General features: G+C 44.2%; 2 protein-coding genes and 1 long non-coding RNA gene across 21 annotated transcripts in view; 1 reads left to right on the top strand and 2 right to left on the bottom strand.

The window, feature by feature from the left end:
• NRIP3 (nuclear receptor interacting protein 3) overlaps positions 1-8682 on the bottom strand; it is a 31653-nt gene extending 22971 nt beyond the window's left edge. For all 3 annotated transcript variants that reach the window (XM_082194842.1, XM_082194843.1, XM_082194841.1), the window contains exon 1: positions 8464-8682. In XM_082194842.1, the coding sequence (XP_082050968.1) occupies positions 8464-8631 (168 nt within the window). In that variant the 5' untranslated portion in view covers positions 8632-8682. The remainder of the gene's footprint in view (positions 1-8463) is intronic.
• LOC309516688 overlaps positions 1-19772 on the top strand; it is a 57752-nt gene extending 37980 nt beyond the window's left edge. For 11 of the 15 annotated variants that reach the window (XR_014212970.1, XR_014212971.1, XR_014212972.1 and 8 more), the window contains 3 exons: positions 12950-13077; positions 14083-14198; positions 19521-19772. This is a non-coding gene — a long non-coding RNA (uncharacterized lncRNA). Of the gene's footprint in view, positions 1-11086; positions 11222-12949; positions 13078-14082; positions 14199-14346; positions 14445-19520 lie in introns of all 15 variants that reach the window. The other 4 variants (XR_014212975.1, XR_014212977.1, XR_014212981.1 and 1 more) reach the window with 3 other exon arrangements.
• Positions 16225-24077, bottom strand: part of SCUBE2 (signal peptide, CUB domain and EGF like domain containing 2) — a 46943-nt gene continuing 39090 nt past the window's right edge. For all 3 annotated transcript variants that reach the window (XM_082193116.1, XM_082193115.1, XM_082193114.1), the window contains 5 exons: positions 23395-23556; positions 22516-22713; positions 19117-19269; positions 17182-17261; positions 16225-16525 (listed from right to left, as the gene is read on the bottom strand). In XM_082193116.1, coding sequence (XP_082049242.1) covers positions 16373-16525; positions 17182-17261; positions 19117-19269; positions 22516-22713; positions 23395-23556 — 746 coding nt within the window. In that variant the 3' untranslated portion in view covers positions 16225-16372. The remainder of the gene's footprint in view (positions 16526-17181; positions 17262-19116; positions 19270-22515; positions 22714-23394; positions 23557-24077) is intronic.

Below are 24077 nucleotides of genomic sequence, written 5' to 3'. Positions count from 1 at the left end.
AATTGTTTGGTGACCCATGGAGTAAAACACAATGAACACATTTTTAGGACTTGCACAACACAACCATCAGTTCAAGAAATATTGTATTCCAGGTCAACAGAAGTATAGTGTCCTAATCAAGAGAAGTAAAAGTACTGCTCTATTCTGCCTTGGTCAGACCGCATCTGGCATACTATGTTTATTTCTGGGCAAAACAATTTTAAAAAGATATTGACAAGCTGGAACATGTGCAGAGGATGGCGACCAATATTATCAAGGAACAGTTATGAGGAGTGGTTAAGGGAGCTGGGTATGCTTAGGCTGGAAAAAAGAGACTAAGAGGAGATAGGATAAAGTAAAGGTAAAGGGATCCCTGACCATTAGGTCCAGTTGTGACCGACTCGGGGGTTGCGGCGCTCATCTCGCTTTATTGGCCAAGGGAGCTGGTGTACAGCTTCTGGGTCATGTGGCCAGCATAACTAAGCCGCTTCTGGTGAACCAGAGCAGCGCACGGAAACGCCATTTACCTTCCCACTGGAGCGGTACCTATTTATCTACTTGCCCTTTGACGTGCTTTCAAACTGCTAGGTTGGCAGGAGCAGGGACAGAGCAACGGGAGCTCACCCCATCGCGGGGATTCAAACCGCCAACCTTCTGATCGGCAAGTCCTAGGCTCTGTGGTTTAACCCACAGGAGATAGGATAGCCATCTTCAAATATCTAAAGGGCTGCCAAATGTTTTCTCTTGCTCTGGAGGGCAGGACCCGGACCAACAGATTTATGTTACAAGGTAGGAGATTCTGACTAAACATCAGGAAGAACTTTCTGACAGTAAGAGCTGTTCAATAGTGGTATGGACTCCCTTGGAAGGTGGTGGACTCTCCTTCACTGGAGGTTTTAAGCAGAGGTTGGATGGCCATCTGTTGGGTGCTTTAGTTGAGATTCCTGCATTTCAGGGACTGGGACTACATGATCCTTAGGGTCCCTTTCAACTCTACAATTCTATGATTCGGTGATCTTCAACCACCAAAATTTGGGAAGGGATCTCTGGAGGGAGGGGGCACAAAAAATGTCTTCTGGATGCTAGATACAGCTACAGGCCATTGGTTTACCACCCCTGCTCTAGGGGTGTACAGGGAGTTTTATGCAAAGCCATATGTCAGGGGATGGTTAGCTGCTTGTGCTTAAAATTGTGCCCCTTCAGAGTTTGTGCGACCCCACAAACCTCTGTGTGTGACAGAGCTCCTCAGACATGTCTGCTCTAGTCACTAGTAGAGTCTGACAGTGGCTGTCTGCGGAAGCGCTTCCAGCAAAGAAGTTCCTTAACGGAAACGCGTCTCCTGGACTCACGACGTGGCAGCTTCCGGCGAAGCATGGGTCTCCCTGCAGTAGCTTCTGACACCTCCCCGCTATTTTCGCTCGAAGTGTCTCTCACCCCTTTCTCTCCCCTGCTGCTTCCTGCCTGGGCTGCTGCGTCTCTCTCAGCATTACCGAGACCCTCCTCCAGAGACCCCGCGCTCCCCCTGCTGGTCCCTGCTTTGGCTGTTGACTCTCTCCCAGTCTCTGGGAGCCTTACCACTTCCCTTTCCTCCGATGTCAGTTCCCTGACATCCACCTCCCCTCCAGGGCCCCCCTCTCCCCCGCCCCTACTTTCTCCTCTGGGCGGTGAGGAGCTGAAACCCCTAAAAGAATCCTCTTCATCTTCAGACGTCTCGAACAATTCCCTCCATCGGTCTTCGTTCCGACTCGCTGAATCCTCCTCCACCTCGGAATCAGCGAACCCCTCCAACTCTTCTTCGTCGTCGGTGGTGGCGAAGTATTCCCTCCGGAACCTTGCCACTGGCTGGGGTTTTCTAGGGAATCTCTGATGAAAAGTTTCAATCAAAACCTCGTCATCTACATCCTCTGCCCTGACCCAGGTGTTTTCCGACTCCGGCTCCCCTTCCCACATTACCAAATACTCTACTTGCTCTCCCCTCCACCTGGAATCGAGAATCTCCGCTACATGGTAGCTGTGTTCTTTTTCCTCCATAGCTGGTCCCCTATTGACCCTCCCCTCTCTGTCCCCTATATACGGTGACAGCAATGATCTGTGGAACACTGGGTGCAACTTCATGTGGTTCGGTAACCGGAGTCTGAAAGCCACTGGGTTGACCTGTTGCGTGACTTCAAATGGGCCCAATCTTTTGGGTCTTAACTTCTTACAACCTCCTTTAAATGGTAACCCTTGGGTGGACAGCCACACCTGGTCCCCCACCCTAATGCTTTCCCCTTCCCTTCTGGTTTTGTCTGCCTGCCTCTTATATTCCTCCTTCGCCCTGTTTAAATTAAGTTGGAGCTGGCGATGGATCGCTTCCATTTCTTCAACGAACTGTTCTGCGGCCGGAACGCTCCAGTTCTCCCCCTCCCCCCCTGGGAAGGCTCGGGGATGACACCCGTGATTGGCCAAAAAAGGGCTCATCCCCGTGGACACGTTCTCTGCATTGTTATAGGCAAATTCTGCCAACGCCAGCTTCTCCACCCAATCATTCTCTCTGTCATTCACATAACACCTCAAATATTGCTGGAGGACACCATTAGCTCTTTCCGCCTGCCCATTGGTTTCTGGATGACGGGCAGTGGAAAAATTCACCTCTACGTGCAATAAGCTCATGAGCTTCCTCCAGAACCTGGAAGTAAATTGTTTCCCTCGGTCCGAAACCACCCTCAAGGGGGCACCATGCAACCTAAACACATTTTCCACAAACAATTTAGCGGTTTCTTCTGCTGTGACCGCATGTGAGCAGGCTATAAAGTGGGCCATCTTGGTTAACAGGTCTACCACAACCATAATGGCTGTTTTCCCTTTGGACCTGGGCAGATCAGTCATGAAATCTATTGCCACTGCCTCCCATGGTCTTTCCGGCGTGGGTAGTGGTTCTAATAAACCTGCCGGTGCCCGCCTCTCCCCCTTGGCTCGTTGACATCGGTCACACCCTCTCACATATTCCCGCACATCTTCCCTGACCTTGGGCCACCAGAATTCCCTGGTAACCAGCCACATGGTTTTGTGTTGCCCAAAATGCCCTGCTGTGGGGCTATCGTGCAGTTGCTTGAGTACCTTTTCCCTCAATTCCCCTTCAGGTATGTATAACGCCCCCTTGTAGTACAACGCCCCGTTTCTCTCCTCAAAACCCCCGGGTTTGTCTCCCTCCCTCCTGAGACCCCTGAGTTTGTCCTGGGCGTATTCATCCTGCACCGTTCCCTCTACCAGTTCCCTTTGCCCCACCAAAGCCGCCCCACACACCCAGCGGTCCTCGGGAATAACATGGGTCTCTTCGGGTGCACCCTCTCCCTCCAAATATTCAGGTTTGCGTGAGAGAGCGTCCGCCCTAACGTTCTCCGGGCCTGGTACGTAACAAATCTCAAAGTTAAATTTGGAGAACTCCTGGGCCCATCTCAACTGCCTTTGGTTGAGCACTCGCGCAGTTCTCCAATACTCTAGATTCTTATGGTCCGTGCACACTTGCACCTTCTGTTGTGCACCAATTAGTAGGTGCCTCCATCTCCGGAAGGCCTCATAAATCGCAAGAAGTTCCCGGTCGTGCACCGTGTAGTTTCTCTCAGATTTGTTCAGCTTTCGCGAAAAGAAGGCACACGGTCGCCACTCTGACCCCTCCTTCCCCGGCTGCAGAAGAAGCACCGCCCCTATGGCTCTGTCAGAAGCGTCTGTTTCGACCCTCAGCTTTTTTTGTAAATCCACATGTAGAAGTTGTTCGTCAGAGGCGAAGGCCCTTTTCAGTTCCTCAAACGCTCGCTCCGCCTCCCCCGTCCAAACAAACTTCTTTTTGCTGCTGAGACAGTCCGTGATGGGCGCCGTCAGGTGGGCGAAGTTTCGGATGAACTTACGATAAAAGTTTCCAAACCCTAGGAACCTCTGCACATCCTTCTTGGTCTTGGGTGTTTTCCATTCCAGCACCGCTTGAACCTTGCCGGGGTCCATGGCCAACCCCTTGTCTGACAAGCGGTACCCCAGGAATTCCACCTCCTTGGTATGAAACTGACACTTCTCCAGTTTCACCCACAATTTGTTGGCTTGCAGCCTGCTCAACACTTCTCTGACGTCTCTCACATGTTGCTCCTCATTCTCCGAATACACCAACACGTCATCTAAGAAGGCCACGCAATTCTTGTAGAGCAAAGGCCCCAGTACATGGTTCATCAAGGCTTGAAAACACGCGGAGCCTGTTTGTAATCCAAAAGGCATAACGAGGTATTCAAATGCCCCCAAAGGGGTGAACATGGTGGTCTTCCATTCATCCCCTTTCCTTATACGTATCAGGTTGTACGCCCCCCTTAGGTCCAGCTTTGTAAAAATCTTTCCTTTTCGCACCCTGGTCAAAATATCATCAATCCTGGGCATAGGAAAAGCCGCCGGCTCTGTCACTGCATTTAGGGCCCGAAAGTCACATACCAGCCTCGGCTTGTCCGTGTTTTTTTTATCCACAAAAAACACTGGGCTACCCCCCGCTGCCTTGGACTCTCTGATGAAGCCTCTCTTCAGGTTCTTGTCAATGAACGCTCGCAACTCCTGCATCTCCCTGTCTGACATGGCATACAACTTGCCTACAGGAAGCTGTGCTCCAGGGAGTAAATTGATCTGGCAATCAAAGGGCCTATGCGGGGGTAGTTGGTCCGCTTCCTTCTCGCTGAACACGTCGCTGAGATCAGCATACTGTGGTGGCACCTTCCCCTTCTCCATCACTTCCGTCCCTGCTAGGGTGGCTTGGGCCCCTGCTGACCCCTTTTCCCCCCTGCAGTGTTCCAAGCAATGTGCTGAACCGAAGGAAACCACTCTTTGATGCCAGCCCACCAGCGGATCATGTAGGGCTAGCCAGCTCATTCCCAAAATAATGGGAGCGCCTCCCAAGGTGGCCACATTAAACGCTATCAGTTCTGTGTGCCTTGCCACCCTCATTATCATTGGGACGGTCTGCAAGCTGACGCCTCCTCCCAACAGTTCCCTGCCATCAATCATGGTCACCTGCAGGGGGTTGCTTAAAGGGATAGTCTGTATCTGGTGCTCAGCAGCAAACTCCTTGCTCATGAAATTGCAGGAGCTGCCTGAGTCCAACAGCGCCTTTATTTTTAGGGGGTGTCCATTTTGCAGCTCTAGAGACACTTCAAGCACTAGAGCAGGTCGAGGAGCTTCTGGCACTGGCACTTGGGGAAGGGGCACTTTCACTGCTCTTTGGCCTGGCTGCAGTGCCCTGCTGGCAACCAGGCGTTGGCTTTTACCTGCTCCGTTTCTCCCTGCTCTTCCCCCTCAACAGCTCCCACCATCCCTTGCCATTCCTTCCTCTGGGGGCAGACTCTGGCAAAGTGGCCTGGCTGTTGGCAGAGATAGCATTTCCGGGCTCCCTTTCCCTCCTTCTTCGCCCCCTCACTGGGCTTTGAAACTGCGCGCACGCGGGCTGTTCCGATTTCCATCGGCTCTGCCGGCGGGAAAGCTGGCTCAGGAATGTCTGGAATGCGGAACTCCTTCCAACGTTCCCCTCTCCCTTCCCGCCTCTCCAAGGCTCTTGCCTCCTGGCGCGCTCCAATGGTCAGCGCAGATTTGGTCAGCTGATCCATAGACACCGCCCTGGGGCTCCTGGCCAGCTCGTCTTTCACAGCTGAAGAAAGACCTTCTTCAAATAGCATCTGAATGGGTGCTGCCGATAAATCCCACCCCAATCTGTGAATCAGCATGGTAAATTCAGTCCAGTACTCACGGACAGATCTGCTTCCCTGCTTGCAAGCCATTAGCTGTCTGCGTACCAACCCTTCCTCCATATCGCTGGAAAACATGATATCCATTGCACGAAAGAATTTCATAGTGTCCTTTAGGATATCATTGTGCGTTGCCATCAGAGGTCGAACCCAGTCTCGCGCCCCCTTCTCAAGATGCCCAATTACGAACGCAACTCGCGATTCCTCATCAGGGAACTCATCAAACTGCACATTCAGAGCATATTGCATCTCAGTCCTAAAGGCATGGTAATCCTTGGGGTCCCCCCCAAACTTCTGCACCAATCCTGGTACCTTTCTGGGGAACTGAGTGGTTCTCCCCTTTTTGTCAGCATCCTGAGCCCTTCTCTCCTCGAGCCTCGCCGTCTGCAGCGCAAGTTGGACCTCCAGAGCTTGATACCTTTCTTCCAAGCTTGGACCAGCTCCAACCCCTGCCTCTCCGGTTCCAGCTGGGTTGCTCATGATGCTTTCTCCCGCACAGGCAGCGTACAAAGACTGTCAGACTGCTGTCAGGGGATGGTTAGCTGCTTGTGCTTAAAATTGTGCCCCTTCAGAGTTTGTGCGACCCCACAAACCTCTGTGTGTGACAGAGCTCCTCAGACATGTCTGCTCTAGTCACTAGTAGAGTCTGACAGTGGCTGCCTGCGGAAGCGCTTCCAGCAAAGAAGTTCCTTAACGGAAACGCGTCTCCTGGACTCACGACGTGGCAGCTTCCGGCGAAGCATGGGTCTCCCTGCAGTAGCTTCTGACACCTCCCCGCTATTTTCGCTCGAAGTGTCTCTCACCCCTTTCTCTCCCCTGCTGCTTCCTGCCTGGGCTGCTGCGTCTCTCTCAGCATTACCGAGACCCTCCTCCAGAGACCCCGCGCTCCCCCTGCTGGTCCCTGCTTTGGCTGTTGACTCTCTCCCAGTCTCTGGGAGCCTTACCACTTCCCTTTCCTCCGATGTCAGTTCCCTGACACCATAGATACAGTATAGCACTAAATGCCCCATCCCTCTCCCTTTACTTGTTATATATTTCAAACACTGTTGTTCACCTCTGAGTATATTGTGATTACTACAGGGTGATTTGATGTGTAGGGCTCTAGCAAGTGCATTGTAAGACTTAATTTCAATGGGGTTGTGTCAAATGGCTACTGGTCCAACTTGGGGGGAATGGCATATCCTTGATGCAGTATTTACCCCAAATGATTTGAGGAATGGACTGACAGTATATGGGGTGCAATTTTCTCCTCTGTGGTGGTCAGACTATACGTTGTGAAGGTTGGACTGGAGTGCGAATTCCCAGAGTTTTAAATTGGAGCAGAAATCATAGTTTTGGCCAGTACTTGTTCTGAGGCTAAAGACTGATATGGTTTTTAGAAACACCTCCTATATATTAAGCAAAACACCGCCACTTTCCATTTTCACTGTTACACATCTAATCCTAAATCCTGGTGACATAAAAACTATACAAGGTTAAAGTTTTTTTGTTTTTTAAAAAGATTCACTATATTCATCTTATCGTCAAATGTTGTGAGTAGACAACATATAGAACTCGGGGTGGGGGGGATAAAAATCAGAATGGACACAACTTCCTGCTCAAATAGATTTTCATCCTGTTTTGTGTCTCTGATGTATGCTTCTATTTTCAAAAGCTAGAAAGCTTTGCAGATGTATGTTGTAGAACTCAAAGGAATATAGCTTCCCCTTATGTGGGAGACAATAGACTTGACTGAGGGCCAAACAAATGAACATCATCAGGAACGCAGCCACAGTACTCCTCCCCCACCCCCCAAAAATATTCTATCAAGGTCATGAAGCTAAGGGAATAATTTTAAAAACCCTCTCCCCAACACTGCTGTTACTGCTTAGTACCATTCTGAAACTGCTATCTGCAAAAGACAAGACAGGCAATGCAGCAATAAGGCCCCAAAGTTGCAGTTCTGAACACAGTTCCCTGGAAGGAAGTTTCACTGAAATCAACTGGAACCATGTTGAAGTAGCAGGACTAGAATTTACCTTAATAAAGAGAAGTTAAAGTACAAACTCAGGAAGTCATCACCTGTGTTTGATCTCCAGTTTTCTTATTACAAAACTACGCCTAATATGATCAACTCACCAACTGACCAATTCACATATCTAACATTTGTACAGAATACATTGAATTGACTATATATCAATATGGCTGAATAAGGCCATCTTTTCTTTTCTTTTTTAAATCACAATGCAAAGGATGCTTGATTGCACTTGCAAGCATGGCTGTATAAACGTTATGTCAGGGACAGGACTTTGGGATAGAAGTCCAGGGTCCTGCTCAACAGAATGAGCTGGGGTGGCTTATTACCACATTTTGAAGTATGTTTTTTAATTATACATTTCCATCTTAAAAGCCCCCCATAAGACCATAAAGTCCAGAGTTCAGAATTACCTAGCTGCACCACCAAATATAAACTATTTTTGATACCAAAAACAGAAAACATATCTCATGTAAAGCTCTTCCCCCACCATTTCCTCAGTCTTTATCCTCCCTCTGCATCCCCAACAGCTTAATTAAAATGCTAATTTTCTATGGCTTCCAAAGGCAACAGAGATAATTATCTTTAAAACATTTTTAAAACACCACTAGAATCAACAGACTAAAATGTTTTAAATCCATCCTTTTAATCTTATGTTTTCTCGATATAGATTTTTACACACACACATATACATATACACACACACAAACAGCATCTTACGGTGTCTTTCGAAGTCCCCAGCTTTTTCAGCCCATCTAATGGTAGCAGGTCAGCCGAGTCCTTGTGGTTAAACTGCACTGCCTGCTTCATTCTCCTCTGTTGTCGGAGAGATGCAGCTTCCCTCAGGTCCACATCCTTTCTGTCTGTTAGGAGCCCTGAGTAGAACATCTTTCCGATCTGTCTCCTCTTGTCTGCCTTTCTTTCTCTCCAAAGCTGCTGCCAAGCGTCTATATGGAAACAAATGCCCCGGCGATCTATTGTGGTGGACTTTATAACAGAATCCGCGTGACGTTTTTGAGAACAGCAGGTATCCCAGCCAGTGCGGCGTAGTAAAGGAGGGGTTATGTACACTGCAATATGTTACACACATCGAATATGGCATGAGTTGGCTCACAATCAGTCTAGGAATTACCAGCTTCCTTTTGAGGGGGCGGAAAGCAATGTTTTGCTGTACTAGGCTGTCTGTCTTGCATCTTTCACTCGCAGCTTGGGCTTTTCAAGGAAAGAACTCTTGATAAAATGAGCTAGCATTTTCTTTCAAAATAAACAGATGTGACCTTCTAATTTTATTTTATTTTTAAAGGCAGTCTGGTATATGTTTAATATGTATATATATTTAAAAGCAGAACCATCTGCTGCAGATGTATAAACCACAGACTAAAGTGTGCTTTCAAAATCAAAAGGCTGTGTGCATATACTGGCTTCCCTGCAAGAATCCTCAGACACAATATAGCTTAGTTAACGCTGCCAATATACAACACACGTGCAAGTCATTTAAGGCAGCTTTGGGTGCATGCTTATCGCACCAAACTCAGTGCTGCTTGGATGTGATACTGGAAATAGGATAAACAAGTGGAACTCATACCAAAGCGTTCAGTATGCCAGCCAATATTCCAGTGTTCCAGCCAGCCAGCCAGCCTTTTTCACAATATTCCATTCCATTTCACCTCACACTCAGTTTTCCACCCTGTTTCCAGGTGGAAGCAACCCCAGAAGTGCTTGCTTTTAGCACCAAATTTAAAAGCCCCACTTGCAGAGGAAGCACAATCAAAGGCTTCCAATTGTTCCTTATAGCCATGGCTTTACCTGCCCCACAGGTGGTAGGACACCCCATGTGGGGCAGATGGGTAGGGCTGGTGAAAAACTGGCTTATGGCCCAAATTACGGCCTCTGAACATTCCCCAGGGAGATCTGCCTGGTGCCTTCGTTACATATCTTTAAGTGCCAAGCAAAACCATTCTTCTCCTCCCAGGTCTTTGGCTAATTATACCATCTTTGCCCTTGCAAATTGTGTGTGGCAGTGTGTGTGTGTGTGTGTGTGTGTGTGTGTGTGAGAGAGAGAGAGAGAGAGAGAGAGATTGTTTTGTTTGTGTGTATGTATAAGTTTTTTTGTGTTTTTATATTGTAAACTGCCCTGTGATCACCAGTAGAAGGGTGATATGTTAATTTAATAATGATGATAATAATAATATTATTATGAAATTTGGGCTACGGGCCAGAGGTTTCCCATTCCTGACATATGAATGTTAAGAGTAATTTCATGGAGCCAGCCTCGCAATGTATCATGATCACACCTTTAGTTTTGATCCTGTTCCCACCCTTGCCAAGGCAAGGAATTGTTCTCATCCAGTCCAATATCAAGGCCAGACATGGGTCTAGTGCAGCCAGTGCCACACCTGCAGGTGTAAAGGAAGGGTAGAGCAGTGTATCATCAATGTACAGTGGTACCTCAGGTTAAGAACTTAATTCATTCCGGAGGTCTGTTCTTAACGTGAAACTGTTCTTAACCTGAGGTACCACTTTAGCTAATGGGCTCTCCCGCTGCCGCCGGGCCGCCGGAGCACAATTTATGTTCTCATCCTGAAGCAAAGTTCCTAACCCGAGGTACTATTTCTGGGTTAGCAGAGTCTGTAACCTGAAGCATCTGTAACCTGAAGCGTCTGTAACCCGAGGTACCACTGTACATGTTTTCTTGACAGTGCACTCCAAAATTCCGGATGACTCCTGCCAGCAGTTTCATGTAGTTGTTAAGCAGCATGGGGGATAAAGTCGAACCCTGCAGAACCCCACACAGGGCTGAACAAAACTCCCTCTGAAGATGGTCATCCAAGTAGAGGTGGAACTACCGCAAGGCTTGGAATTATACTCTCATTCAGACACCAAAAGGCCAAAATGCAACTGCGGCCTAGCAGTTTAAACACAGGAGAGGTTTGTCCTGTCCCCTTTTCTTTTTAGAATAGCCTATTATGTAATGAATCTTTACAAGCATACAGAACTCTGAGGGTAAAAGCAATCTCTTTTTCACCTTTGGAGGCGTTTGGCACTTAGCCAGTTGATTAAAGAAAGATGCTTTGTTTGTTCACCTCATCTCTGGGCTAAGGGAGAGAAAACAGTGAGCAAAAACAAAGCCCTCCCCCTAAATGGATGCTGTCTCTTTTATGTAATAGAAAGGAAGAGCTATAGGACAGAAGCCTTGCATCTCGTCTCGCATTAGCAAAGGTTCAATAAGCTCTTATTCGCAGCAGGACTAGTGCCTATATCAAAGCTGAGGTAGAGGAGTGCTATGAAAATGCAATCCTTCTTTTTGAGTACTGCTCAAGGGTAAATGTGTCATCTATTTCAGCATGCAAATGAAGAAGAATTTGGTGGCCTTGAAGTTTTGCATCATCCATAGAAAAGCTTTTCTAATTGCACTACAGGCCACAGTGGTATTAAAAACAGTCAAATACAATAAATCTTGGTGTACAAATGGAGCTAGGTAGGTAATCTTACACTTTACGAAAATCATTTTTAAATTTATTTTTAATACATTAAGAAATAGTACAAAATATTGTGCTAAGTGCATAAAATAAACCTCATGCTTTCTCAACAATTACTATATGAATATTTAAAGATGGTGCAATGATTTGCATCATAAATACCTTCTATCTTGTATTGAGAAGAATGTAGATATAAAGATGTAGATGTGTGTGTCCACACACACACACACACACACACACACTCTGTTGCACACCACCCCAATCCCCAAACAGTGCGAGATTCCAAGGGTTCCAGGGCAATTCAGTGTAAACAAGAATAAAGTGAATGCATGTTGCAGCAAAAAGATCTTAATTTTACATACATGCTCATGGGGTCTGAACTGGTGGTGTCGGACCAGGAGTGAGATCTTGGGGTCATAGTATATAGCTCAATGAAGATGTCAACCCAGTGTGTGGTGGTCATGACAAAGCCAAATTCTATTCTAGGCATCATTAGGAAAGGAAAGGAAAATAAAAATGTCAATATAATAATTGTTGTTGTTGTTGTTTAGTTGTGTCCGACTCTTCATGACCCCATGGACCAGAGCACGCCAGGCACTCCTGTCTTCCACTGCCTCCCACAGTTTGGTCAAACTCATGCTGGTAGCCGCGAGAACACTATCCAACCATCTCGTCCTCTGTCGTCCCCTTCTCCTTGTGCCCTCAATCTTTCCCAGCATCAGGGTCTTTTCCAGGGAGTCTTCTCTTCTCATGAGGTGGCCAAAGTATTGGAGCTTCAGCTTCAGGATCTGTCCTTCCAGTGAGCACTCAGGGCTGATTTCCTTAAGAATGGATAGGTTTGATCTTCTTGCAGTCCATGGGACTCTCAAGAGTCTCCTCCAGCACCATAATTCAAAAGCATCAATTCTTCAGCGATCAGCCTTCTTTATGGTCCAGCTCTCACTTCCATATATCACTACTGGGATAATGCTGTTATGCAAATATATGGTGTGACCTTATTTGGTGTACAGTTCTGATCCCCTCATCTCTTAGAGGATATTTTAGAGATGGCAAAGGTTCAGAAAGGGGCAACTAAACTAATCAAGGGGCTGACTCCTCTGTGAAGAAAGGTTGTACGCTTGAGACTTTTTAGCTTGGAGAAATAGCAAGTAATAGGTGACATGGTAGAAATTTATAAAATTATGCAAGGCATGGAGAAAAACACTAGAGAAAGTTTCTCACCCTCATAACACTAGAACTTGTGGCCATCCAATGAAGCTGAATGTTGGAAAATTTAGGACAGATAATAGAAAGTACCTATAAATGCAGCACATGGTCCAACTATAGAACTCACTCCCCCCAGAGGCACTGATGGCTGCCAAGCAGGATGGCTTTAAAAGAGGGATGACAAATTCATGATGGAGGAGGCTGTCAATGGCTGCTAGTCATGATGGCTATGCTCTACCTCCACAGCTGGAAGCAGCCTGGGCTTCTGAATACCAGTTGCTGGAAACAACAGGAGGGTAGAGAGCCCTTTTGATCATGTTCTGCTCCCCAGTTTCCCATAGGAATCTGATTGGCCACTCTGAGAACAGAATGCTGGACTAGATAGGCCATTGGTCTGATCCAACAGGCTATTCTTATGTCATGTTATGTTATGTTTAACCAGTTATCATTGTACTGAATTTGTAGCTTTTTTTGGACCTAGTATCGAAGAAACCTCAATAGTCTTTGTTTTCTTTACTTAGGTTCTTAAACTAGAAAGAAAGAGTCCTGCTGGATCAGGCCAAAGGTTCATCCATCCAACAGACAAGTTACCACGGAAACTAAAGAACTTTGGGAAATGAAAACTGTTGTGGGAAAAGATCTTCCTAAGGTGACTTTCACATTAGCCCCTTTACACTAGAATTGCCATCCTTTGTGCTCTCACTTTTTATGGGGCATCCAGATAACACCATTGTCAGCCTTTGCATTCCAGTATCTTCTGTGTTTTTTGACACAGGGTTTTCATGGTAAAACACAGTTGCAACAGCAGCCTATCTAACATGAACAGGAAAGGACTATGGAGGTTTTTAGGGGTCATACTTTTAAACCTTTCCTAGACCCTTTTATTTCTTTCTGATTAGTGTAACTAGAATTAATTATCCCTTGAATGGCTGCTGTTAATTGTCCCTATGCCAGTTTCTGTTCTTGTGGGGGCTGGAGGCTTCAATTATTGGCTTCCTTTCCATTTTATATAGTCAAGTAGTTCTGTTTGGCTAAATTACCCACACCACAAGGATAGGACATAACAGACAATTAACAAAGGGACCATTAGTAGGCTATTTCCAAATAATCTTTGCTCCTCTGAAAGCAATAAAGCTGGATGAACTTTCAAGGAAGACAATGGTAGCTAAAATTGCAGAGAATATTTGATTAAGAGGACTTACTTGGGAATATATGGGAAGTCAAACCTAGACTAATTGTTTGTGTGGAACCTTTTGTTTTTGTTCCACTTCTTGATAATTGTGGAAAAGCAATGCTTTGGCAGCACCATTAGGCTCTCTAGTGTAGAAGCAACCTAAAACTGGAGGTTGTTACTCCAGATAGCCTTGCCCTGCACAGAATGGTCTAATCCTAAATACAATCAATTACAGCTGCTAGCCCCATACCCAATCCTCCCAAATTGTCTGTGCTTGTACACAAAGCCTTCCATCAGTATTGGCATAATCAAGTATACTGCTGCTGTATTCTATTTATTTCAATGGAGTTTGCCCAGGAGAGCCATATGAGCCTCACTGACATGAAAGGAAGTTGTACACAGCAAGTGTTTGGTGAACTGCACTAGGGGTTGCCAGCTTAACTGGGAAAAATATAGGCTAATGTGTTTCTGTACCTTTAGTTGCAGGTTGATCTGCAGGAATCTGCTGCTGGAGCTTTTCATGATGTGGAGATAAATGCCTTCACCCGATAACACCTGCCGATAAAACCACTGCTAAAGGTTTTACCACCACAGGGGTAAGTTCAAAACCTGGCAGCTCTAATTGCAACCCCTATCAACACATCTAGGACAAGGACAGTGTATTCCTTTGTCTTGGATGAAGCTTAACAGTTACCTTCTCACATCAATGAGATCGTAAGCATGGGCCTGTCTATTATTTATTAGGACCATTAGAAATGCTGGATAATTGATGACCTTCACTTTACTTCAGGAGTCCCCTCCATGCCACTTGAGACTAAATGGTCCCACAAGAACCTGCCCAGGTACTGGAAGTTGGTGAAACTGTTATTCCGTTGAGGGACCTTTTCTAAAAAAATGAGAGATGTGGCCTATCCATTTTTTTAACTCTAAAATTTCAGATGTTAAAATTAACTGGAAAATTGAGTACGGACAACTCATTCCGCTCCATGAAACGTTCCATGTGGCATTCAAAATTGTGATGATTGCTACAGCAGGGAGCTCAGTATCTTATAGAACTAGTTTTCAAGCTGGATGCCACTAGCATTTTCCAGACTGTAAACTTAGGCCTACCTGTAAGCAAGTTCCTTTGGAAGTAAATAAATGGATAGACAAGGCTGGATGGGTATCCAGGAAACTTTCTATGGAACAGACTCAGCTGGAAAAAAGAGAGCAAATTGTGTTGCTACTTTGAGCTCAGTTTTGTGGCTGAATTTTTGAAAGACCCTGCTGCCTGGGAAAAGTTATTTTTGAATTATTATGAGCTTGCATTTGCCTGCATTACTTGTTTATTAAATGGTTTGTTTTTGCTTTACTTATATGCTGTTGTACTTTTGGATACAGTTATATTGAGGGAAATGTTGCTTGCTTATTCTTATTATTGTGAGCTGCTTTGAGCTCAAGATCATTGTTTGAATAGCAGCATGCAAATATTAAATCAAAATCAAATCAAAGGTCAGTCCTGGAATATGATCCTTCCTCCTCACTGGTCTTGGGTGGTAGACCTCTCTTTGCTTATAGACACAGCCCATTCTCCTAATATAAAGCTAAGTGTCTTCTACGTTAGCCCTTTCCACTGGAATTGCAGTGTCTATAAACCCTCATTTATGTCCCTTTCTCAATTTGATTCCAGTACGCATGTTAAAAATGCAGGCTTGTTTGTAGCCAAATTGATAACGCTGAAAATAAAGGACCTATTTTATGTATTTACACACGTGCATTGAAAGGGGGATGAGGCTGCTCTGCTCTTGTGTGCCCAGAGTCCTAGTGAGGATGTCTGAAGAGGAATCCCTACTTGAGAGCAGCTGTAGGATTTCCTCTTTGCGTGTGCACACTTGATGTTCAGAGGTCAGGTGTGGGGTGGTGGTGGCTAGGGCCAGCAGCACAGCCCCTCTTCTAATTCAGTGCTTCAGTGCCCAACCTGTGTATAACACATTGGGAGGGCAAAAGTAAGGATTTGCAATCCAGGAAGTAGCAGGTTATATTAGAGCCCCCCCCCTATAAACTTTCATCACTCTCAGATTCACAAACAACATAAAGCCAGGTAAAAAGAGATTTCAATTAAATTAATGGCTTATATAGCAAATATCTGGTAGAATGTTTTTTTTTAATAGACACTTATATTGTCTAGAGGAAAAAGAGCTGACAATAAGTGTATTGTCACAAGAAGAAAGTTCACTGACTCTGCTCCCCTCTCCAATGTTTGAGTGCTATCCTTTTTAAACTGGTCTTGGGAGACATAATAGTAGAAACTGCTTCGTTGTACTTTTAAATTGATGCAACATGGTGCCCTCTTGTGGGAAATTGAGGGAAGATTTCTACAATTCGAGAAAGCTGCTTAAATCATAGGACCAATATTATTATATATAAAAAGGAACAAACCACTTGCAACCTTCATTCATAACTACTAGTATATCAGGGATAGCCAATATGGTCCCTCCAGATGTTACGAACTTCCATCAGACCCTGCCTACATGGCCAAAGGTTATTTGATGGTAGGAGTTGTACTCCACAACAGCTGGAGGGCACCATGTTGGCTACCCCTGCAGTAGGTAATGTAATAGCAGAAAATAAAACAGATGGCAATGAAATAATTATATTTTTAATAAAAAAAAATTTACACACTGTATACAACTGACTGGGCAGCTTCCTGAAAATTTCCCCAACTTAGAGAATACAAAACAAATCTGCTGTACAGTCAGTAACTTTTTAAGTTTTCAAAATATAGCGTTCACTATTTGTAAGGCCTCAAAAATCTGGAGACTTTAGAGCGCAACAATCGAATAAAAGACCTTGGAAACATCTCCCTGGACTCTTGTGCTGTGTACTTGAAGTAGTTCTGTGGGTGTGCCAAGACATCAAACAATGCCTTTATCAGCTTCTTATCCTGAAAGTGTAAGAAAGAACTCAGTTGTCATTTAATATACTGTAGTTTGAGGAAAAAATAGTGCAAGCACAATTCTTGGTTCAGTTTCTATTACATATTAAGGTAAAGGCCCTTCCTATTTCCTGTAATTCAAACTGCAACCCACCAAAATGCTAAGGCTTAGTCCAAGTTACCCACATATCATTGCTATCATCATTCCTGTGCTTCCAGAAGTTGGAACAGAAGGCATGTATGATTGCTAGGCAATTACTAATGCTCAAGTTCACAAGTTAGAAACATCAGCATTTGCCATCAGCACTACTATTAGGCAGCAGGCTGAGACAGCAGCTTCAGGTAGCCGATTTATGGCAATATTTATAGGTAGCATATTGTCAGTTATTTAACATATACACTGCATGTTTACTGCATCAGTTATCTGCATATCTTGAGTCAACATTGCCTCCACCACTCCCTTCAGACTAGTTTTGGTTCTTGGGGAACAGAGTGATAGCAGCATGTTTCTTCTTGTTTGGGAGATATGCCTGCTGATCCTCCTCCTGTTTAGCTTCCTCTCTGTCACAGTAGATTGTAAACAAAGCATTAAAGCTTTATTTGCACAAACAGCAGTCACTCATGAATGGATGTTTTCCTTCAGGAGATTAACTGAGCAAGTTTACCTTAAGGATCTCTTGATGATTTTCTGATGCATACAGTCTACCATCTCTGACTATGTCTTCTATTAGTTCCTGATAATCCTCTGTTGGAGACACACACATATACACATGACTTGCAAATATTCATTTGAGTTACATCAGCAGCACATACATGTATCTCTAGGCTGAACAGGAGGGGTACTTACTACTCCTTTGGGCAAGTCTGTTAGCATTTCCCATTCTTTGGCTGAAAATGCTCCCAAACAGAATGTACTCATGCATTTGCATGTACCCATCTATAACCAAGACTACAATTTTCAGATTAGCAGATTTAATACCTATTCTAAACAGCCTTCAAGAAACAAACTATACTGTTTAGACAAAGAGACAAAGTGTTCCATATCTGCTTACTATTACTTTATATACTCAAGTATAAGCCAACCCGAATATAAGCCGAGGCACCAAATTTTACCACACCACAAACCTTGTGGCAGCGGAGGAGGAAGAACAAGCAGCCTGAAAGAGCTGCTTTCGGGCTGCTCGCTCCTTCTCCTCCACAGAAAGCAGCAAGGGGGAAGGAGGAGGAAGGAGCAGCCCAAAAGGGATCCTTTTGGGCTGCTCGTTCCACCTCTGCCGCTCGCAAGAGCAGGCATAGGAGCCTGGTTGGGAGAGGCACAGTGCAGCGCCTCTCCCAGCCACGGCTCCTGTGCCTGCCCTTGCAAGAGGCCAGCGGCGGTGGAGGGACGAGCGGCGAGAAAGGGCTCGTCCCTCCACCACCTCCTGCCTCATTTGAGTATAAGCTGAGGGAAGCTTTTTCAGCATAAAAGAAATGCTGAAAAAATCGGCTTATATTCGAGTATATGCGGTAATCGGTCCATGGCAGAAATCATAAGCAGCCTTGGAGACATATATAAATGCTGGCTATGTGGCAAACATCAAATACAGCTTTGCTAAATAAATCTACTCTTTATGTTAAAATCTGCCTACAACACTCCTGCTTTTTCCCCTTTCACTTTTTTTGTATAATAAGCAAACAGCATTTACTATTTTGGTATCAAACGTATTAGCCTGTTTCCATTGGTGTGTTTTCAGGATGGAAATCAGGTTTAAAAAATGTGGAACAAATCCTGTTTCCAGCTAAGAAGGGTGGGTTAAGTTGCCACTGGCTGGCAGCAAAGCCAAAGGATTTAGGCTTTTAAGTGCTGCACTTGCAGGCCTTTGGAATCCATCATGCCATAATCACATCAGATTGTTACCCCAGGGTTGTTGTTGTTTAGTCGTTTAGTCGTGTCCGACTCTTCGTGACCCCCTGGACCAGAGCACGCCAGGCACTCCTGTCTTCCACTGCCTCCCGCAGGGTAGTTTGGGATAATTTATCATAGAGATCAGACGTACAAGGAAGATGAAACTTCCAATTTTCTCTGCATCTGCCTGAAACACTGATTAGTCCCAAATTCAACTTCAAAGTAGAAACTGTGAAGCCATTTGTACCATTATGAGAAAAGACACTTCTTGGGATACAGCAATAAACCAGTTACAGCTTTCCTAAATCAAAAAATAAAACCTACATTGCAGCAAAGCAACTTGGAGGTGTTCAGAAGCTAACTTGTCTCAAATACACAAATATACAATTTTGTGTAAAAATGTGAACTGGCACATAAAAGACAAAATCTGATACAATTTGAGAGTTATACCCCCAACAGACATCTGTCCCCCACCCCTTACCATCTCCAAAATAATTTCACATTTCATCTCATAAGGGACATGGTTAATACCCATGTTATTTTGTGTGGAAGCATGTCCTTACCTGACACATAAAAATTCACTTATATAAAATATTCTACCTATATAAAATGTTGATATCCCCTACTCCCAGACTTTGAGATGGAAAGTAAAAACACAAATTTACACATTGAAACACCCACACTTTAGTTCCAGCAGTTTTTAAGGTTTCCTTACCATCGTATGTTACATAAGGGACCTGGAATCCTTTGGCACTATTTCCTTCATTGGACTTGAACTGGACCCAGAGCTTCTTAGACCTGGAAGTGAAAGCTATAGGGCGTTCGTAGGTTTGACAGGTTTCGTATGTGGTCACAGAATTGGAGGAAGCTTCAAAACATAATGGACAAAAGGAAGGTATAAAGCACCTGTTAGCTTTGGATTTTTCTTTTGAACAACAAAATACTTTTATTTTATTCTCTTCTCACCAACCCACCCAACTATCTACCATCACCCCAACATTAATTGCCCTGAAGTTTTCTTTCTGCTTCTCCATTGCTAGCATCCATCTTAGTAAAGGGCGGATTATTTACTTGATGGCTACATGTCATACCCTAATATGTCCCTCCCATTAATTCCAGATGCTTTAAAAGCATTGTGGGACAATGTTTCCAGGGAACTGCCACCTCCAGCCTAGGAACAGCACCCCCACCGCATGCTGCAACAGAAAAAGCTATTGAGTGGGATATCTCAATGAAGAAAGATGGACCACACCTCAACACTGGAGCACTGAGCAGCTTTCCAATTCTACTGAGGTCCTATCACAAGTCTATGGTTTTGCTGACAATCTGACAATAAATACAAAAAATAAAAAAACGTACATTTCGAACACATTACTTCTCTAAATTTGATTATTATTTTTTTTAGTATTTTCACTTCTTGTATGTTTTAAAGTACTGTGATTTTTTCTTGATTTTATCGTTTTATGCTTTATTTATTTATTTATTTATTGTTTGTTTGTATCCTACCCCACAACCATAGATCCATAGTTCACAACATAAAAATACAAGATAAAAAACACAAAATACTACATAATAATCATCATCATCATCATCATCTGCTTTGAGGTTTTTTTAAAAAAAAACAAGAAGCACATAATTTTTTTGAAATAATAATAAACTAGTTCATTGCACAAGGAAAAGAGAACACTAAATCCTTTTTTGTTCAGTAGCAAAACCTATCCCAAGCGCATGCTTAACGCCCTGCTTTGTGGGTTGCATAGAAGCTAAGAAACTGAACAAATCTTCTAGATGGAATATTGACTCTGCTTTGAATGTGCTATGTGGCTTTTGCCAAGCTATTTTCTCTCAACCCAGTTCTCACCCATTCTACAATACAAGAGGAATAATAATAATTTTCAGTATGGAGGAAATAATAAAAATGCAGGGTTTTTGTGAAGATTGCAACTAAATAATGCATGTGAACACATTGGGCAACTGAAAGCGAAATATAAGGGTTTATTATTAAAGGTAGTATAGAAGGAACAGTACAGAAATGGTGGTATAATTCAGGTTTGCAATCAATATTCCTGTTTCAATGCACCATATGAGAACCTTTGGCTCTGTTGTGGTCATTGGCAAAGCACACGTCAAGATTACACTCCAAAGATACAATTTGGCTCCATAAACATGCTATTTTTAGCTTTTAAAGATCTATTGCCTAGGAGCTGTGCCAAGCCATCAGCACAAGAAAATGAAGTGTTGCATCAACAAGAACAGGCCCAGCATGTAGCAAGCCATGACTGAAGCAGTAAAAATATCACATTATTTCCAAACTCACTTAATTCAGCAGGAGTAAAATCTTCTACGCCTCCCTAAATGCTTAGATTACTAGCTGAGTACAGTACATTCAGAAAGGCTGCTTCTTGGATGTGTATATGAAACTTAGTTAATGCCAAAAACAATGGTATTGTTTTTAGTAAGTTATACTAAGGCTGTGCATTCCAGCTGCAGGTGTCTGAAGCTGTGCACACATGACATTAGCCACAACCCATCTCTCCTGTAGTTTCTTGAGAAATACTGTTTAATGCATTTCCCCTCAAACCAGCTTCCATTCAGTTTGAAAACAGAAGCAACTTTCACTCCGCAGTTTAGCTGAGGTGTGAAAATTTGAAACAACTGTTGCACAAGCACAGATCACAGCTTCATGAATAGGAGTTGGGGAGTTGCATGCGTAAGGAAACCAAACAGGTAATGCCCCCTCTGGTGTGTATAGTAATGTGCAAATGCAGCATGAAATGCTGCTGGGGGGTTGGGGGGCTAATGTGTACATAGTCAAAGTATCTCCATTGAATGGAAAGGCATGCTATCAGTGCTGTAAGACCACTACATTTCAGGATCTCCTGAGCTCAACAAAACTAGTGGCAGCAAGAAGCTGGTGGATTGAAAGCAGCTACAAGCATGGAGAGCGGGGGGCCATTAGATTTGCAAAGGCTAAATCAGGCATAGGCAAACTCGGCCCTCCAGATGTTTTTGGCCTACAACTCCCATGATCCCTAACTAACAGGACCAGTGGTCAGGGATGATGGGAACTGTAGTCCCAAAACATCTGGAGGGCTGAGTTTGCCTATGCCTAGGCTAAATAGTGGGAAATTGCTGCCAAACACTAATATGTACGAGTGCTTAAGGGGTTACAACAATAGAGCTGGATTCCTAGACTCAGCTAGGTCATGCCCCTTCTCCAAAGAGGAAGGAAGCGAAGCCTTCTTTTCCTGTTCCCTTTCTCGCCACAGCTTGTAACTGAATGTTTTTATCCAAGACTATTCTGCCTGTGTTCTCCTTGCTGCTGCTTGGATAAATGCATGAATCTGACCTTTCAAATGTTTTCTAACATTTAAAGCATTTAAAACTTACTTAACAGTATATACAGTATATATAGTCTGTTCAATGCAAAGGGTGGTAGAAAGAGGGAACCACTTCACAAAGCGAACTAAACTGGATTTGCAAAAAGTTTAACAGCCTACATTCCTAACACTTCACTGTGCTGCTTGACTTGGTGAGTTTAAACTCTGCTACTTGGAATTTCCGCTGGAGACTTAATTTAGCCCTGCATTTTGAATTCAGGCACCCCGATTCTTTCGTTATTCACCCCACACACGTAAGTCACAGGGATTCTTATTTTTCTTTCCACATGAACCATTCTACAAAAGCAGTCATTTTCAATGGTTGACTCTGCTTGCTGCTGCCAAAAGCCCATTCATCTTAGGACTTAGTGGTCTTGTGACTGCAGCCATCAGCAGATCATTTGCTCTCTGGCTCCACTCAACCAGCTGGCAGATGTACACCCCAGGAAAGGCAAGCATGTTTGTGTAAAAAAATAAGATGAATTCCCTACCTCCTCTACCCACCACAAATCACTATAGTTCCCCACTAAATCTAAAATATGTCTGATTGGTGGTGTGTGTGTGTGTGTGTGTGTTTCACCCATAATGGCTGGAATTTATTGTTACAAAGGCTGTTATACTATATTTTAGAGCCAGATTTTCACGGGACTTGCTTTGGCACAGACAAAATCTAGCAAAGATCCATCAGGAGAAATACATTCATATACCTGACATGGAAACCTAGTTTAACTTACAGCTTTTTCTCATCACCAGGTAGTCTCCACATTCATCTTCTATTGGCAAAAATATTTCCGGTACCACAATCAGGATGCGGCGTTTAGGAGGAGGATTTATACTCCAAGTACATTCTGTGTTTGCAGGATAATTTCCAGGATAGTTTGGGGATTCAATGTATCCAGTAAACTCTCCAAGCTCACCACCACAGTGCCTGTCTGGAAAAAAGGAAATATGTTACCCATAGCCAGGGCAGAGGGGAAAGCAATATTCACACCTGTGCAATGCCACCAGCAGCAATCACAACTGATACAATTACTTTGGCTACTATCTAGGAATCATGCATATCTTTTATTCCTTAGACCATTTTTATTGAGTAGCTGCTTCAAGATGACTAAAAACAAAGGAGCAAAATCCATATACAGTACAGCTTTTCCAACCTAGTGTCCTTTCAGATTTTTGGACTACAACTCCTATCAGCCCCAGCCAGCATGGCCAATGGTCATGGACAATAGGAGTTGTAGTTCAAAACATCTGGAAGGCATCAGTTCTGGAAAGGCTGGTTTAGTGTTTAGAGAAAGCCTGGCCTGGAAGAATTGCCTTAGGCTTAGGGTCTAGAACTTGGCACAACTGAAGCAGAAGCTGTTGCAGAGGACACCAACAGCTCCTTCCTATGTCCACTGATAAGGGCTACTTGGAGACTGACACCAAAGAAAGCAATGAAGTCAGGTTAGGAAAGCCTACATCCCAAAGCAGGATATGGCTAACGAGTGATTGCTGTTGGGTGGGGATATGGCTTCTGCTCACTTAAGGAAAGACCAATAGCATCTATCCCCACTGCAGTTGGTACTAGGTCCTTTCATTTTGGACTGACTACAACATAGATTATCAATATTTACCTTTGCAATGAGTTACATTTGTTGATCCATCATAATCAGTGGTTGTGTTTCCAGGGCATGAAATGCAGTAATTCTGTCCAAACTCAGGCTGGTATGTTCCAACAGAGCAGCGGATACAACGATGTGTTGTAGTGTTGTAGAAATGACCAGGTGAGCACTGCACTGTAGAAGGTGAACAAGCAACATGCTACAATAGCTTTGATAAGCGGTGACATGATTAACTGCAGCCATTCCACTGAATGACATTTCATCCAAGACTAATTTTCTGCACAGAAAAATTGTGTACATCCAACATGCACACTGCCACAGATGAAGAATGTATATGCTAATTTCACTTGGGAGTTCACACTGTGGGCACCTATCACTTAGCAGGAAGTTTCAGTGCATGTCGAATCTGGCAAAATAAATATGTATTCACCACACAAGAAGGTATATGTGTGGTGTATGCATGCAATTCCTTTAAGAAAATGAAGTCCATATCGGTAGGGCAGGGTTGGAGAGCCTACGGCATTGACTACAACTCCCCAAATTCCTTCCCATTGTTCATGCTGGCTAGGGGTGCTGAAAGTTGGAGTCCCAACAACATCTGGACGGCTTCAGGTTTCCCACTCTTGATATAGGAAAAAAGTCCTGAGGATTAGTCTATCCTGCTTGAATATATTCTTTCCAATTAGTCCCTGCCC

This window comes from Podarcis vaucheri (genome assembly GCF_965113315.1).
Source record: "Podarcis vaucheri genome assembly, chromosome: 1".
Classification (NCBI taxonomy): Eukaryota; Metazoa; Chordata; class Lepidosauria; order Squamata; family Lacertidae; genus Podarcis; species Podarcis vaucheri.
The sequence above is the reverse complement of the archived record's forward strand: the minus strand, read 5'-3'. Positions and strand labels throughout refer to the sequence as shown.